The 16952-nt window shown below is 41.8% G+C and overlaps 1 protein-coding gene across 1 annotated transcript in view; it reads left to right on the plus strand.

Annotated features, from left to right (window-relative positions):
* CLNK (cytokine dependent hematopoietic cell linker) overlaps positions 1–16952 on the plus strand; it is a 199158-nt gene that overhangs the window by 118217 nt on the left and 63989 nt on the right. The window contains exons 6-8 of the mRNA XM_017513218.2: positions 1207–1348; positions 2279–2385; positions 8541–8586. Of these exons, the coding sequence (XP_017368707.1) occupies positions 1207–1348; positions 2279–2385; positions 8541–8586 (295 nt within the window). The remainder of the gene's footprint in view (positions 1–1206; positions 1349–2278; positions 2386–8540; positions 8587–16952) is intronic.

Genomic DNA, 16952 nt, shown 5'->3' on the forward strand with positions numbered 1-16952 from the left:
AAAAAAAAAAAAAAAAAAAAGACTATTCTTCCCGCCCAGTGAATTGTCTTAGCACACACTTAAAAATCAATTAACCCTCAGTGTGAAGGTTTGGTTCTGGACTCTCAATTATATTCCAATCATCTACATGTCTGTCTTACCACCAATACCACACTGTCTTGATTACTGCATCTATGGAGCAACTTTTGAAATAAGTGTCCTCCAACTTTATCTTTTTTTTGCCCAAGATTGTTTTGGCTATTCTTGGTTCTTCTTATTTTCATAAGAATTTTAGGATTATCTTTTCCACTTTTGCAACAACAACAAAAAAAATCAGCGTATCAATTTTCAAAGTATTTCTATCTGAACAATGTTAAGTCTCCCAATCCATGATCACTGGTTGTCTTTCCATTATTTAGGTCTTCTTAAATTACTATCAACAGTGTTTTGCAGTTTTCGGTGTACAAGTTTTACACTTCTTTTGTTAAATTTATTTCTATATATTTTATTCTCCTTCACGCTATTGCTAATATAATCATTTTCCTTTTTAAAACATTTTTGTACAGATGAGAGCTCCCTCTGCTGCCCAGGCTGTTCTCAAACTCCTAGCCTCAAGCAATCCCCCTACCTCGGCCTCCCAAAGCGCTGGGATTATAAGCATGAGCCGCTGCACCTAGCCCATTTTCTTTCTATTTTCAATTTGTCATCACTAATTTATAGAAATATGAATTTTCATTACTAGTATATAGGAATACAACTGAATTTGGTATAGTAATCATGTATCCTGACACCTTGAGGAATCGTTTATTAGTTCTAATAATTTTTTAGTGAATTCTTTAAACATAAGATTATCTTATTTGCAAATACATCCTCCTTCTGCTTCTAAGGGCTCGTGTGATCACATCGGGCCCACCCAGGTAATCCAGGATAATCCCCCTATTTTAAAGTCAGCTGATCAGCGATCTCCATTACATCTGCATTGTCCCTTCACAGCAGTACCTAGATTAGTATTGACTAAGTAATCAGAGATGGAACTATTGGGAGATCTCTTTAGATTTCTCACTAGCACAAGAATTAAACTTCCATTTAAGACCTCAGACGCTAGAGTTTTAAATATTTAACTTGCAGCTAAGAAAATCTGTCCCACTCCTGCAGCCCAGCACTGTAGTCTTTCTTTGTCAACATTGTACCTTCCTTTGACTCACTGGAATGTTACCACCTGCTTAGGAAAGAAACTTTCCTGCAGTCCTGGATGGAGCAAAAAGCCGCAGTAATGATGACTATGAAGACCCTGAGCTTCAGATGGAAGAGACGTGGCAGTCGATTAAAATTTTACCAGCCCGCCCTATAAAGGAATCTGAATATGCAGGTAACGTTTGGGGGTCTGCCTAAAATATGAAGATGCATGTACCTGCTGCCATATTGCATACTATTTAAAGATGTGATTTCTGAATTAAGCAACCCTAGGTTGACATCTGCCCCCATGACTTACTAGCTGTGTGACCTTGAGAAAATCTCTCAAATTCACTTTCTCTATCTGAAAATAGGATTCATAATAAAAGAATTTGCCCTAAAGAGCTCTTTTGAAGACTAGATGAATGATGCATGTTGAGATCTCACCAGAGGACCTGGTACCAAGCCAGAGATTTGTAACTCTCAGCCACTGTTATCGTGATGCTCTACTTGAGCCCTAGGAACAACTGATGAGCATAACAGAGGGTGGGCAGGCAGGGATGCGGCAGCGTGGGAAATGTGAAGATGAGGTCTGCATAGAAGGCAGTAGAATTTTAAAAATAAATAAATAAAAAGACTTTTTAACTTGGTTAATTCATTTTGCAGCCAGCCAGCCTACGAGCATCAGCAGGGCATGACAGTAAAGCTGCAATTGTTAAGAATAAAGAGGACCTAATTTCACACCTGCCTCTGTCTCTAACTGTAGCACATAGGGCAGCTTCAGCAAGTTCTTTGAGATAAAACACCCTATTGTAAGAGAAAAGGGGAAGCATTCACAATTTCTCAGGGCCTGAACCACTAAAATAAATCTATTGAAGTGTATCTGGAGAAAATCATCTTGTAAATGATGATGGCTTTTTTTGTTCATTCATTCAATAGGCATTCATTGAGCATCACTATGTGCCAGTTTCCGTGTTAGGATGGATCAGGGGACACAAAGACAAACAATGCATGATCCCTGCTCGTTGTCATGATCCAATGAGTTTGTAGATGTGCAGATATTTTGTAAATTGTAGTGTGCAGAGTCCACATAAGGTCTGACTTTAATATTTTTCTGTTTGCACAGATACACGCTATTTCAAGGGTGCAATGGACACTCCCCTTCTGTTAGACACCAGGACCTCTATCCCCATTGGACAGCAAGCCTGGAACACACAGACGAATTTGGAAAGAGTGAGTAAAGTCTAGACCTTGTGACCCAAACATGTGTAGGGCTCTTCCTAACCAGCCAGAAACTGCCCCATCTCCTGTCCCTCAGGTGATCTCATTAGGGAAAGAGCAGGTCGAGCTCATTGAGGTAGACAGGAGGTGACTCTTGTGACTGGTAGCATCATGGCCCTACCTCTAGAAGGGAGGAGAATTCAGATGTGTTGAAGATTGTGAGCCAGAGAGCAAGCTAAGGACATTCACATGCATCTCATCTAATGTTCATTGCATTCTCCAGAGAAAGAACATGAATTCAAATCTTTCTGATCATAATATAAGATTTTGCCCAGAGTCTCAGCCCAACGTGGTGAATTATGAGCTGGGAGGTAAAAGTAAGTCATGAAAACTCTCTAAGCCTCCTTGTAACTTTATTTACCAAACAGGGAAAAACAGAAAATCCTACCACGCTTATTTCAAAATGCTGCTTGAAGGCTACGAAAGATAATTTTGCACCACTGCACTCCAGCCTGAGCGACAGAGTGAGACTGTGTCTCAAAAAAAAAATCTAGTAAGGGCAAATGCCATAAATGAATACATAGAATTTTATTTTTAATAAAACATTTGCTAACATTCCATTTTCTTTTTCTTTTTCTTTTTTTTTTTTTTTTTTTTTTTTTTTTTTTTTTTTTTTTTTTTTTTTTTTTTTTTTTTTTTTTGAGATGGAATCTCACTCTGTCACCCAGGCTGAAGTGCAGTGGTGCAATACCAGCTCACTGCAACCTCTGCCTCCTGGGTTCAAGCAATTCTCTGCCTCAGCCTCCCGAGTAGCTGGGATTACAGGCTCCCACCATCCTACCCGGCTAATTTTTGTATTTTTGGTAGAGATGGGTTTCACCATCTTGGTCAGGCTGATCTTAAACTCCTGACCTCGTGATCCACCCTCCTCAACCTCCTAAAGTGTTGGGATTACAGGCGTGAGCCATCACACCCAGCCAACATTTAATTTTCTTAATAGAGAAATGCATAAAATACAAATGATTGCCCCTGGGATTGCAGTTATCGGTTATAACATTGTGGTGCTCTTCATTGTCATTGTTTTCTATGCAGATGTCTGTCATACAAGGAAAGCCTAACTGTTTTTTATATACCTGCTTTATTTTCCTACTCACATTAAGTTCTGGTTACGAAACAATTTCCCATGTGATAAGCAAGCATTCATAAGCATCATTTTCATAGATAAAGCATAATCCATTATGGGATTTTCAAATTATTTTACTAAACCACTGAGTGAAGACATTTTAAAGGCTTTTAATATATATCGTAAAATTTCCTTTCTAAAAAATTATTTCCATTTACCCTCCCAGAAACCCTATATAAGAATGTCCACCCCCTTAGAAATATCATCAAAACTGGCTATTATATTTTCAGTTGCATTGTTTAAGAAGAGATTTTACTATGTTTTTTTAGTTTGCACCACAGTTATGAGTGAGTATTAAAGTGCTTTCAAATATTCCTCACGTATTACATATTCACATTGCCTGTTTAACTTGAGGGATTCTGTTAATTTGGACAGAAAAATGAAACTACAAATTTTACCAAGCAAGATCGACCGTTTACACAGAAGATATCTGATAGACATTGAGGGGGCAAGACAAGTGATGAAAAATCAAACACTTCCTTTTTACACAGGCACAGCAATGATGGTAAAACACTTCAATCATTCACTCGACAAATTCATTCAAGAACTATGTCATCAACGCCTGCTAGGATCACACACAATTACAGACTCCAAAGACACATCCGTGAACGACCAGTTCCCTGCTCTCAAGAAACATATATGCTAGTGGTAGGAGACCAATAACAAATTAATACACACTAAACAATAGATAAGCAAATGTGCTTTGAAAAATAATGATAATGCAGGATAAGGAAGGTCAAGGAAAAAAATTATCAGTAGAGATCGAACTGAAAGAATGAATGACATTTAATCCTTAAAACAATCTTGCACCAGGAGCGATGGCTCACCCCTGTAATTCCAGCACTTTGAAAAGTGCCATCCACTGAGGCAGGTGGATCACAAGTTCAGTAGTTTGAGAGCACCCTGGACAATATGGTGAAACTCTGTCTCTACTAAAAATACAAAAATTAGCCAGAGTGGTGGCAGGTGCCTGTAGTCCCAACTACTCAGGAGGCTGAGGCAGGAGAATCACTTGAAACAGGGAGGCAGAGATTGCAGTAAGCCGAAATTGCACCACTGCACTCCAGCCTGGGCAACAGAGCGAGACTCAATCTAAAAAAAATATAAAAATAAAACACAACAATCTTGCAAAATCATCACTCTCATTTTAATGGCTCCAATTTTATAAGCCCTGTGCCTTTGGACCTGTTACCCTCTCTGGGCCTTCATGGTCTTACCTATAAAATCCCATCACTGTTATAGTAATACATAGAAAACACAGTATTTCTATATGCTTCCAGCACAAAGCCTGAGGTGGGAGGATCACTTGAGCCTGGGAGTTCGAGGCTGCAGTGAGCTGAGATCGCGCCACTGCACTTCAGCCTGAGTAAGATCCTGTCGAGAAAAGAAGGAAAGAAGGGGAAGGGGAAGGGGAAAGGGAAGAAAGGAAATGGAACTTCAGTAAGATCCCATAAATGGATCTTTGGACCTCCAGCCTGAAGCACAAAGCAATCAGTCCATAGAGGACATCTGCATGTGGTCAGGTGCTATTTTAGCCCCAGCACCTAGCATGGAGCCTTTGTAAGAGGTTCTCAATAGATACTGGTTAAATGAATGAAAAATAACAAACTTTCAATCATTTGAGCTCAAGCTTTAAAAATAAATACCTGTTTAATAGGAAAAGAGACAGAGTCCTTCCCCAGTTCAACTTCTGTTCGCGAAGAAGACTTTCTCAATCTGGCCTTCAAAATCCTTCTGCTTTCCTGCTATTATTTGCTACTATCGTCAAGATCTGCATCTAGGGCAGTCCCCCAGGGGCTTTCTGAGAGGGAGGAGGGCATTTCAGAACACTCATCACCAGAGCATAAAACACTGTCAGGGAATGAGAATTCCAGAGAGATTGGACCAGTGGCTGAAGGAGGGAACACTGAACCAAAAGTTGAGCTGAACCTTCCCTGTAAATGACTGACAATCCCTTTTCACATAAGTAAACCTTGAGTAGAATTACTTTTTTACAAAGGATAATTCTCATTTGATTTTTTAAAAAACAACCATGCCAGGATTTAAGCCTTTATCCTTACTTTCTGTTCCTTTCTGTATCATCTTTGCAGCTTCCTGTTAAAAACAAGTTTCTTCCTTTGGTTAGATCACTTTGTAGGTGGAACTACAATCTGAGTTCATTAAGTCAAGTGAAATCATGTGAGGAAAAAGGCTAGGGCAAGGTGAGCAAGATTTTGGAGGGACATTGTCTCACAAATTCAACAAGTGTTTGGCCTCAATTCAGATAAAGAGGGAGTTTTAGCCAGGTGCAGTGGTTCATGCCTGTAATCCCAACATTTTGGGAGGCCGAGGCAGGCAAATTGCTCGAGCCCAGGAGCTCCATCAAAACCAGCCTGAGTAACATAGTAACACCTCATCTCTTTAAAAACATGGAAAAAAAAAAAATAGCTGGGCATGGTGGAGCATGCCTGCAGTCCCAGCTACTCTGGGAGCTGAGGTGGGAGGATCCCCTGAGCCTGGGAGGTTGAGGCTGCAGTGAGCTGTGATCCTGCCACTTCACTCCAGCCTGAGTGACAGAACACACAAAACAAAACAAAAGCGGGGGTTGTTTTACTTTTGTAACCCGTGTTGTAAATGTCAAGTATGTATGTCAAGCGGATTATCTTTTTTGTGGCAATCTCATTCCTAGGAGTTGATTCTTACTAGTTCTGCACATTTTTGTTGTGATTATCTGTGAAATGTATCTTCAGCCAGGTGTGGTGGCTCACACGTGCAGTCCCCATGTTTTGGTAGGCTGAGGCAGGTGGATTGCTTCAGCCCAGGAGTTCAAGACCAGCTTGGGTGACATGGTGAAACCCCCTCTCTACAAAAAGTACAAAAGTTAGCTGGGCATAGTGATGCATGCCTGTAGTCCCAGCTTCTTGGGAGGCTGAAGTGGGAGGATCGCTTGAGCCCGGGAGGTCAAGGCTGCAGTGAACTGAAATCGTGCCACTGCACCCCAGCCTGGATGACAGAGTGAACTCCAGCCTGAGAAACAGAGTGAGACCCTACCTTAAAGGGAAAAAAAAAGAAAAAATGAAATTGATCTTCAATAATTTTTATATAGGCCAGTTCTTATCTAGAACCCTTAGATGGGTTACAACCGTCTTGCCCTAAACCACTGCCCAACCTTCTATTTATTGAGCGTGTACTGTGTACCAAGCACTGTGCTTAGCAATAGGGGTAGAAAGGCAAACCGGTGGCCACAGTCTAAGGGAGGAGGCAGTGACCCAGATGGGCAGTTTCCATGTTCTAGGAAGTGCTCAGATGGAGGTGAGCACACCAGTGCCTTTGGAGGAGTCTTACGAAAGAAGCCATGCAGTGCAGTAGCACATGCTGCATTGTGATCAGTGGTACTCGGAGGAATGTTTCTGCGCCACCCCCCACCCCCGCGACTTTCGACAAAGTCCGGTGACACTTTTGGTTGTCATGACTGAGAGCTACTGACATTTGGTGGGAGAAGACAGGGATGTTGCTAAGCGTCCTACAAGGCACAAGAATTATCTGACCCCAAATCTCAATTCTCAATAGTACCGAAATTGAAAAATCCGTTATAATGCACCTGTGAATCCAAGCTCTTATTTCTCTTTGTTCCTTCACAGTCTAGCATTGAAACAGGCACATAGTAGGCACTAGTAAATATGTATTTGATAGAAATTGGAACTCTCCCCAGGAGTGGGGCAGGAAATATTCCTGGGCCTGGGAATTCTCTAGTAATACTGCTGCTTGGGACTGTGTGGAGCCCCATCCTAAGACCCCGAGCATGCAAGTCCCACCTGAGATAGAGACAACGGGGAACATCTCCTGCCTGAGTGACCAGGCTAGCAATGCAGGGCGGGGCGTGGCACTGAGAGAAACTCCCTCCGTGGAGCAGGCGTGCAGGAAAGACTAAAAGATGAGGGTGCAACGAGAACGCTGAAAACACCCTCCAGCACCCCAGTCGCCCTAAGGTAACCCTGGAGAAACTGGAAGCAAATGGTGTAATTAAGAAGACAACAGCCACAATTAAAAAATCCAAGCAGCACTCAACCCTGACTAGACATAACCCAAAGAAGAAGGGTCATGCCCTTTCCAGGCATAAATACTGTGGTTCAATGTTCCACAGAGGATAAGAGGTGACAGGGCATTCAATGAGCCCCTGACCCTCCATGTCCAACTCAACCTGGTGCCAATCAAGACTAATACTAAGAGCCTAATGTTAACCTGGGCTTAAAGGTTTTCAAAGACATAGGGAACCCTTTATGATCTTCATCTTCTTCACGCTTACGTCTTCCCATTGTGTACCCCTTAATAGTTCACTCATGTCTTTAATAATATTAATAGTGCACTAATGTCTTTAATAATATTAATAGTGACACATTTATTCAATGTGGTTAGTGTGTTCTTGGCACATTGCATGGTGTGTTCTGTGTTGTCCTCCCATCCTCAAAAAGGTATCAGTGCTTTTGTTACCTCCATTTCACAGATGAGGAAACTGAGCCTCAGAAGGCTAAGTAATTTGCCATGTTCTCAGTCGGCAGGAGCTGGAGATGGAATCCTAACCCAGCCCTTCTCACAAGGCCATACTCTGACCTGCCCGCCTCATTGCTTTCATGTACCTGACCCCATAGATGGATCTTCATGTTAACTCAGAGACGTGAATGATGAGCATTTTTCCGGTGGTAAAGATGAAAAATCTGAAGTTCATAATATACTCAATGCCTTTTACACGGCCAGCAATAGAGGCAGGATTGGTTCCCAACCCCACGTGCTTTTATACCAAACACCACTCAGGCCACTGCACCCTTCGTTGGCAGAGGTGCATGTATTTATACATGTTTGATGACAGCCAACCATACATCGAAAACCAGAGAGTTTAGGGACTTATGGCTTTATCCTGGGGAACCTAACCACAGAGAGTGTCAAGACCACAGATGGTCTCATAGTCACAACTGAAGACATAATGGTGCCACATTGTCTTGTACAGGTGAACAAACCCATTTCCAAGGACATCAGGAGCCAAAACATAAAAGGTAAAGTCATGTCACACAAACTTTAAAACGTAAGTATGAAAACATTTATTTTGCTTCTGAGAACCTCTTGCATTGTTGTTTGTGGTCATGAGTGATCTTAAACAAGGTGATCTACTGAATTACACTTCAGGAAAAACTAATTTTAGACAGAGTCTCGCACAGTTTATGCCTATTTATCGCCTTACCTTATTAATGATGAAATTGATTGTAAAAACTCACATTCTCTGTTGCGCAATTTTGGAAATGAATTGTTTTGAAACATATGGATTGCAGTAAATATAAAATCATGTTATCTCTCTAAGCATAGCCCCAAAAAGTCACAAGATAGAAATCTAACTTTAAAACGTTGATTAATTAATATGAAAACAGATTTTAAGGCTTTAGGCAAAACAGCTCAATTTGAAGACAAAAATACAGGTACGAGCCTGAAAGCAAATAATCAATTTCAGTAGTGCTAGAAACATAAATGTAAGATAAGCCAAAGACATTTTGATGGTATTTTGTCCATTATAGCTTCTCTCGCCATTCCCACATGCCCCTATCTCCTCTAGCAAGGTTTGATTGGAAAAGATGACAGTGTCAACATTTACTTTCCCCAATAATTGAAACATATCAAATTCACCTTTCATGTGTCTAATGCTATCTTCTATAATGTATTACCAGCACCATCTTTTCTTTAATGGGAAGGTGTACCAGCAAGGGTCCCAACAGGAAATAGACTGCACATTCAAATTAGGATCATTTAAGGAAATGTATGCCAAAGGAACTATTTACCAGGTGTGTGCAGTATAGGGAGAAGCAGGAATGGTGCCGGAACACGGCTAACAGCAGCGGGACTGGCCCTACCCCAGGTGCAAAGGGATGAGGAGACAGTTACTGAAAACTACAAGGAGCTTGTACGCCACCTTGAGAGGAGCAGTGATCACTGGACGCCACCAGCCCAGGTAGACTTCTTGGGGAGGAGGTCAAGGGAGTAAACGCCCGACCTCTCTCTCCAACCTCTCTGTGACCTCCTGCTTGGGCTTCCCAATGGCTACACCTAACTAGAAACGAGAGGACAGGGCAGTCCCTGTGTGTCCCTACTGGTCAGTGTCCCAGGCAGAGAGCAGGGTAGAGCAGGGTGAAGGCGGAGGGAGGTTCTGGAGGGCAGATGGAAGACACTCAGCAGGAAGCGCCAGCACAGTGGAAAGAGCATGGAGATGAGCTGAAACGAAGGCACACTCCCTGGCTGTGTGACCTCAAGTAAGACACCTAACCTTTCTGAGTCCTCCTTCTCCTTTTCTTTAACCAGCAGGTTAAAGAACAGCTGGTGAATTAACACAGAGGAAGTATTTTCGCTTTTCTTAACAGAGAAAGGGATGGGAAGCTTAGAGGAATCACACACCAGACCAGGATCATCTGATACACAAATGGCCTCAGTCATAATAATATGCTTTGTAGGCATTCATTGAGAAATGAGTCCTGGAGAGAAATCAGATGAGAAATGAACTTCACAATTGCCACCTTATCATAGTTCACTATGGGCATCCACCCTCATTTCTCTGGCTTCAAAAATTTATTTGACCATTATTTCACATATCAGTATGTCTGTTTACCTATCTGTATGTTTATCTACCGTTTGCTTCAGTTCACAAAGATATTAGTTAATAAAGCTTGAACAATGAAACAGAAGAAAATCTAGATAGAGGACATAATTAAAATGAAGATAAAATGTAAGATTCTCAGACACACATCACTAAATTCTATTATGGTTAAACTGTGAACTTGCCTCTGAGCTACCTGGTAGTCTAAGCAAAAAGGGAATCAAGCTTTCTTACATGATATGAATTTCCCATTGCAAAAAACAAACCAGTTCCTCAAGGAAAGCAACAAAAACATATCTTTCAGGATTAAGTTAGTGCTGTGTCTGTTTTACAGCAATTGTTGGCTGATATATGAGTCCCATGACTACAGAAATATGAGCATTTTGTAAAGCAGACTCCAGTGTAAGCTGAGACCACAACTGCAAAGAGGACTTCAGTGAAAGCAAAAGGTTCAGAGACGTTGAGGCTTTTGGGGTGGGACAGGCTGGGATAGAAGACTTCTTCAATACGAGTTATTTTTTTTACATCATCCTCCCCTTCACCTCCATAACTGATGGTTCCCCATCACCATGCAGAGCCCTAAGGTACCATATCTAGAACGAGGCTGGAAGGGGAGAAATTAATATGAATGCCCCCCATTCTAGGATCAGGCATCTTGCTGAAAAGATGCTTGGATGATTTATGTGTTTATTACAAAATTCTGTATTTTTGATGGAAACACATTCTCAGATAATTTATTCACTCTCACAAAATGTCATAGAAAAAAAAATATCTGTTGTTTTGGTAATGGCAGAATTTTATGGTGATATTTTTCATCAAGTCGAGCAGTTATAGATTTATGTTAATGTACATTTTATGTCATTTTTCTTGCAATCATATTCTGACATTATCTGGAAACTGTCAGATTTCAAGAACTTATCTTCCCCAAGCTTGACTTTTTGTTTTTCATTCCTATAAAATGGGTAAAAGTTTATTTGGCAGCAAAGTATTTACAATACAAGTTATGTGTGATGCACCACTAGCATTAACCACAGATCTAGAAGAAATCATCTTATTTTCAGATAAATAGCTATAATTTTCAAATATAGTGTAGCTTATTTTCCTAGAGAAACCAAAGCTGAGAATAAAGGAAGCTAAACTGCATTTTCTCTTTGCTGTAGATGTGAACCAAGCACAAACTCTAAGCCAATTTCCTTTGAGGTGACAAGTATACCATATACAAGAATGAATTTATAAAGAAATACAATAAACCTCCAAGAAAAGAAAAAAAAAAAGAGAATTATGCATAGGCTAGTGAACATGTATATCCAGAAATACGAGCTGATTGAAAAGAAGCAAAGTAGAATTCCACAAAATGCCATCAAAAGACCTTTATACTAGTTTGCTTTTAGACGAGTTTAGATGCTGAAGAAATTAGAATCAGAAATGAGTTTAATCTGGGTCAATTCCCTCATTTTACATAAGGAAACTTAGCAAGGGAAGTGGCTTGCTCAAGGCCATCAGCCAGTAGTCACAAGACCAAAGCCAAGGTTTATTCCACTGTGGTAATGTTGCCAGGGTTTTCTGTGTTGGCTAGTGTATAAAATGCTTTCTGCAAACTCTCCCTCTCATTCTGTAGCTAATATCCCATTCATCCAGACTATACAAAGCGCAGGGCCAAAGTGAACTGATAGATGATACTGCTCCCTAGTGGCAGAACTTGGCAACACACAATATTGCAATAATGCGATTTGGTATCGTCTATCCTTTGCAGAAATAACTCGCCTGAAGTTGCAGAATTGATCGGCAATAAATGTAATAGTATTCCCCTAGCATTTTAGATGTAAATGTATTTCAGCCACAACCCGTGGCTCAAAAGCAACAGAGACATTGATACAATGTTCATTCGAAGTTAACGTTAACTTCATGAAATCACTCCTTAATTGAACTAAAGAGCAGTATTTTGTCTCACGACCACACGAGAAAAATAATGCAGCTCAGAGAAAAGGAAAGGAATCTGTAATTGCTTGATGTAACAAATTCATTTTCTGATAGAGAAATATGAAGTAGCCACAAATAGGAGACTGAAAAGGTACTTAATAAAAGAAGCTCCGGAAAATTCATATCCCCAGAGAATAATTCCCCAGTGAAGATTCGGTTCCCAATAGCATTGCAATGTACAAGAACTGCCTTTTGCATAGGCAAAACATGGTCCTCCCCATGAAACCATTTCAGAATGACTTGATACGCATGCATAATGAAAAGCACTGTTTCTTTTCCCTGTGATTTTGGGGTGTTCACTGGAATCAACCATCCCAGTTTGCTCCGGATGGAGGGATTCTTCAAAAGCAGGACATTCCAAATTAAAACCAGAGACATCTAGGTTAAACTGGGACAAGTGGCCTCTATACCTACATGGTTTACGTGCAAGTCAGCAGAATGGAAGGGTTATTCTGTTTATTTAATCAAAAGTTTTAAAATAGCAGAATCTCCATGATTCAGCCTCTCCTTGTAACTGAGACACACCATCCCTCACAGATGTTCGAGTGGCCCAGGAGCCTCACCACCTTCCCAGGAAGCGCACGCTACCTTTAAGCGGCCCCAGCTGTTTACTTTCAGCTCAATCTGAGCAACAGCAATGTCTTCCTACAACCTCCTCCACTGGTCCTTGCTCTAAGTAAGATGCAATGAATGAAGCTCTAAGAAGCTCAAAGTAAAGTTATCTGAAACTAATTGTGTGAGATGTTAGAGTCATAATAAATAAAAGGGAAGTCCAAGCGTGGTGGTTCATGCCTGTAATCCTGGCACTTCGAGAGGTCAAGGCGGGTGGATCATCTGAGGTCAGGAGTTTGAGGACCAGCCTGCCGACATGGTGACACCCCATCTCTTCTAAAAATACAAAAAAAAAAAAAATTAGCTGGGCATGATGGCTTGCACATGTAATCCCAGTTACTTGGGAGGCTGAGGCAGGAGAATTGCTTGAGCCTGGAAGACAGAGGTTGCAGTGAGCGGAGATTGTACCACTGCACTCCAGCCTAGGCAACAGAGCAAGACTTCGCATCAGAAATAAAATAAAATAAATGAGTAAATAAATAAAAGGGAAACTCTGAATGAACTAACCTTGAGAAACACTGAGTTAAACAAAAATAAACAGATACCTTTACTGCCCAAGTTTTTAGAGCATTGTGGATCTCCAGAGGGGAACAGGGCACGGAGCATTTATAACATAAGTGTCCATGGATGCTGCTTTTTCTTGGGTGATGTTCTTTGGCCCATGCTCCTTAGAAAACATTTGAGAAAAGCCTAGACTGACTCATATATTAGTTTCATTTCTGGGTTCACAGTACATTTCCCATTCAGAGTGGTTTCTCGGGTATTATAAATGATCCATTCAAAGTTTGGGGCGGATATTCCTCAATCTATGAAAGCCACATCTATAGACATCTTGTGGATGTAACTGCTTCCGCCCTTCGTGCCTCCCTTTCTCTTCCTGCCAGTCCCTGGGGGAGTGTTGGACAGTGATAAGCTTGCCGTCTCTCTCCTCTACTTAGTATTTCCAATTCCAAATCCACATCACAATGTGAAGAAAAGGCCATTAATAATAAACATGAAATTGGAATAGCAAAAGTTGCTTGTATGGAAAGGATAGAGAAGATTGTAAAGCAGGAGGAAAATGGGCACACATGTAACCGCCAGAGGAGCTCTTCCTGTCCACTGCATAAAGAGAGACCATGGCACTGCCGTAGAGAAAGAGCTTAATAGACACGAGGCTGACCACGCCACGTGTGAAATGTTCATACTCAAATCACCTTATTCAAAGCTCATGGGTTAGGGGATTTTCAAAGGCAGTTTGGGGGAAGAGATGGGAGGGCAGGTAACAGGTGCTTGCTGCTGATTGGTTGGCATGGGGATGAAATCATAGGGGTTTGAAGCTGTCTTCCAGCTGATGAATTGCTTCTGGGTGAGGCCACAGGTTAGCGGTATGGTGGAGCCATTGGGTTTAGGTGGAACCATAGATATCAGACATGCATGCAAAAAAACGAGAAAGCTATCTTCAAAAGCCACCCTACAACAGTGGTGTTATTTGCAGGAATAACTGGGGAAGTTGCATGTCTTATAACCTTGGGAGTAATGGCTGACAATCACTTATGTCTGCGCCTTAGCAGGACTTAGGCTGTTCTCTTCCCCACCGCCTGATGGTTTCCCGTTAGCTTTACAAAAGTGATTGAGTTTTGGGCAAGGCCTATTATCCTTGAAACTGTAGCCTGAGTGTCTTCCAAAGTTAGCTTGGCCCAATCGTGCAGGGGTAGTTAAGGGAAAGGCAAGATGGGGAGTGAGTTAGCTTAGCTTACTATTAATATTATAATTCTCTCACTGAAATAATCTTCACAAAGGCAGTTTCACATAAAAGGAAAATGTATCTTATTTCATCATAATTCAACCAATAATATATAGCACCTCTTATGTGCTCAACACTAGGGCTGGCTATCCGTAAGCCCCATAATAAGCACTCTGTTTATATGTCTGTTTTTCCAACCAGACAAGGATTTCCCGAAAGGGAGGGAGCACATCGTATTTACTGACAGTTACAACACTGCCTAGTGTGTTTGTGTGATCCTAGGCCACTTTGTTTAAAATTACCTTGTGCCTGGGCACTAAGCTGGCTCTGAGTCATGTGAGACCTTAGGCCTGGAGGAGCCTGCAGTCTGGTGATTCCTATACTAAGTATTGTGGGAACTCAAAAAAGTACATACTTAATTCTGCCTTGGAGGAAGAATTGTGTCTCCCAGGAAGTCTTCATAGGACATTTGACTGAGGTTTGAGACAGCGTCCTCAGGGGAAGTGAGGTGTGATATTCAGAAGCAGCCAAGGCCCTGTGCAATGGTCATGCCTGTAACCCCAGTGTGAGCTACTGTGTCAGGCTAAGGTGGGCGGATCACTGGAGCTCAGGAGTTCAAGGCCAGCCTGGGCAGCAAAGCAAAGCCCCATCTCTACAAAAAAATGCAAAAATTAGCTGGGTGCAGTGGCACATATTTGTGCCACCAGAGAGGCTGAGGTGGGAGAATAGCTTGAGGCTGGGAGCCAGAGGTTGCAGTGAGCCGAGATCGCACCACTGCGCTCCAGCCTGGGTGACAGGATGAGACCCTGTCCCAAAAAAACACAAGGAGAAGCAGCTAGAAGGTGTTCAAGTAATGCTGGATTTGGTGACAAGTAGCCCTGGGTTCAAATCCCAGCTTTATTGCTTCCCAAATATGAGACCTACAACAAGTAATTTCACCTCTCTAAATGTAGTTTTCCATGTGTAGAAAAACAGGGAAAACAGCACCTACATCCTACAGTATTTGACTTCCTTAAAGGTGAAAACCAACACAAACCTGTGGCACAGTCCTTGACACGGAGCAGACGTGCAGCAAAGGCAGGTCGAACTGCGCTGGCGTTTGTCCTCCTTCCTTTACCCTCTGTCCTCCTCCTAGCTCTGGAAAGTTTTCCAGATTCTCTCTCTGAAGGCCAAAGGCAGTTTCACATAGAAGGGAAATATATCTTATTTCATCAGAATCTTATTTCTCATGCCCGGTGGAGTTTTTTCTTTAGCATATACGGTAAATCACTTAGATGAATGTATAAAATGTTTTAGACGAACGTATAAAGATAAGCTAGATGTCTCAATCACAGAGACATTGGTTTATGGAACATTGTTTTCCTGATAGCAAACACGTGGCATCGGCTCGGGGACACGGTGGATGAGAACTGGCCTCCTTTTCTGGGCTGGCACCTGAAGTTTGCTGTCTCACAGCGTCTCACGGCCACAGAGATCAAGGATGCAGACACACAAAGAGCGAGGTTAAGAGCAGAAATTTTACAGGCAAAAGAAAGAGAATAGCTCTCTGCTATGGAGAGGAGCCCCAGAAAAATGGGTTGCCAATCTACAGTGAAATAGGGGGTTATGGATGAGCTAGTGAGGAGGCAATGTCTGTTCTACATAGGGCATGAAAACCCGATCAGGACTAGCTGTGCCATCCACATAGGGCACGAATCTCTGGCAGCCCCACCTCAATCTTATTATGCAGGTGAGTTCTCGGCCTGAGCTTTTCCACGCCACCCATTTCCTTCTTACTGCACACGTGCTAACAAAAAAAGGGAAGATGAAGATTCCGTGGTGGACATGCCTGGCCCCAAGGTAGCCTTTTTTTAATTGATATAGCTACAGGCCTCCTCCCTGCCCCACCCTGCTACCGACCACACAAGCTTCCAACTTCCTTATCTATTTTTGGAGCTCAATCTTTCAGGCTCTTGGTTAGAAAAGAAATGATTGCTTGGGCTGTTTTTTTTTTTTTTTTAGAAGAAAAGTTCTGCTGGGGACTCTTTTGCCCTTGCTAATTGCCTAAATAATTTCTTTTTCCTATATCAGATGCATAGCAAATATTGCTCAAATTAAATCTGTAATTTAGCCCATTTTAATAGTTTAGTAGGTCCTAGAAGCACCTGGAGATGAGGCTGTGGCCTCAATCACACATTGCCATTAGGTGGGCACCTGTAGAGGGGCCAGTCAAGAAGCCTGAGTGGCTTCTGGCCCCATCTGTCTTTTTTGGAGTGTAGGTATATTATATTCCTTCGCTGGGCCTTAATATCTTATCTGTAGAAACAGAGTAGAACTCAGTGGTCCAGCATTTTGTGAATTCATGGATATGATTCATACATACAAATCCAGCTACACTACCACCCGTATCATCCTCTCCTTTCCCTTCCTCTGTTCCCTGAGACACCCAGGTCAGGGGGAAAGATATCACCCAGGCTTCCTTTGGA

The sequence above is a fragment of the Cebus imitator genome, unplaced genomic scaffold, assembly GCF_001604975.1.
Source record: "Cebus imitator isolate Cc_AM_T3 unplaced genomic scaffold, Cebus_imitator-1.0 Scaffold488, whole genome shotgun sequence".
In the NCBI taxonomy this organism is placed as follows: domain Eukaryota; kingdom Metazoa; phylum Chordata; class Mammalia; order Primates; family Cebidae; genus Cebus; species Cebus imitator.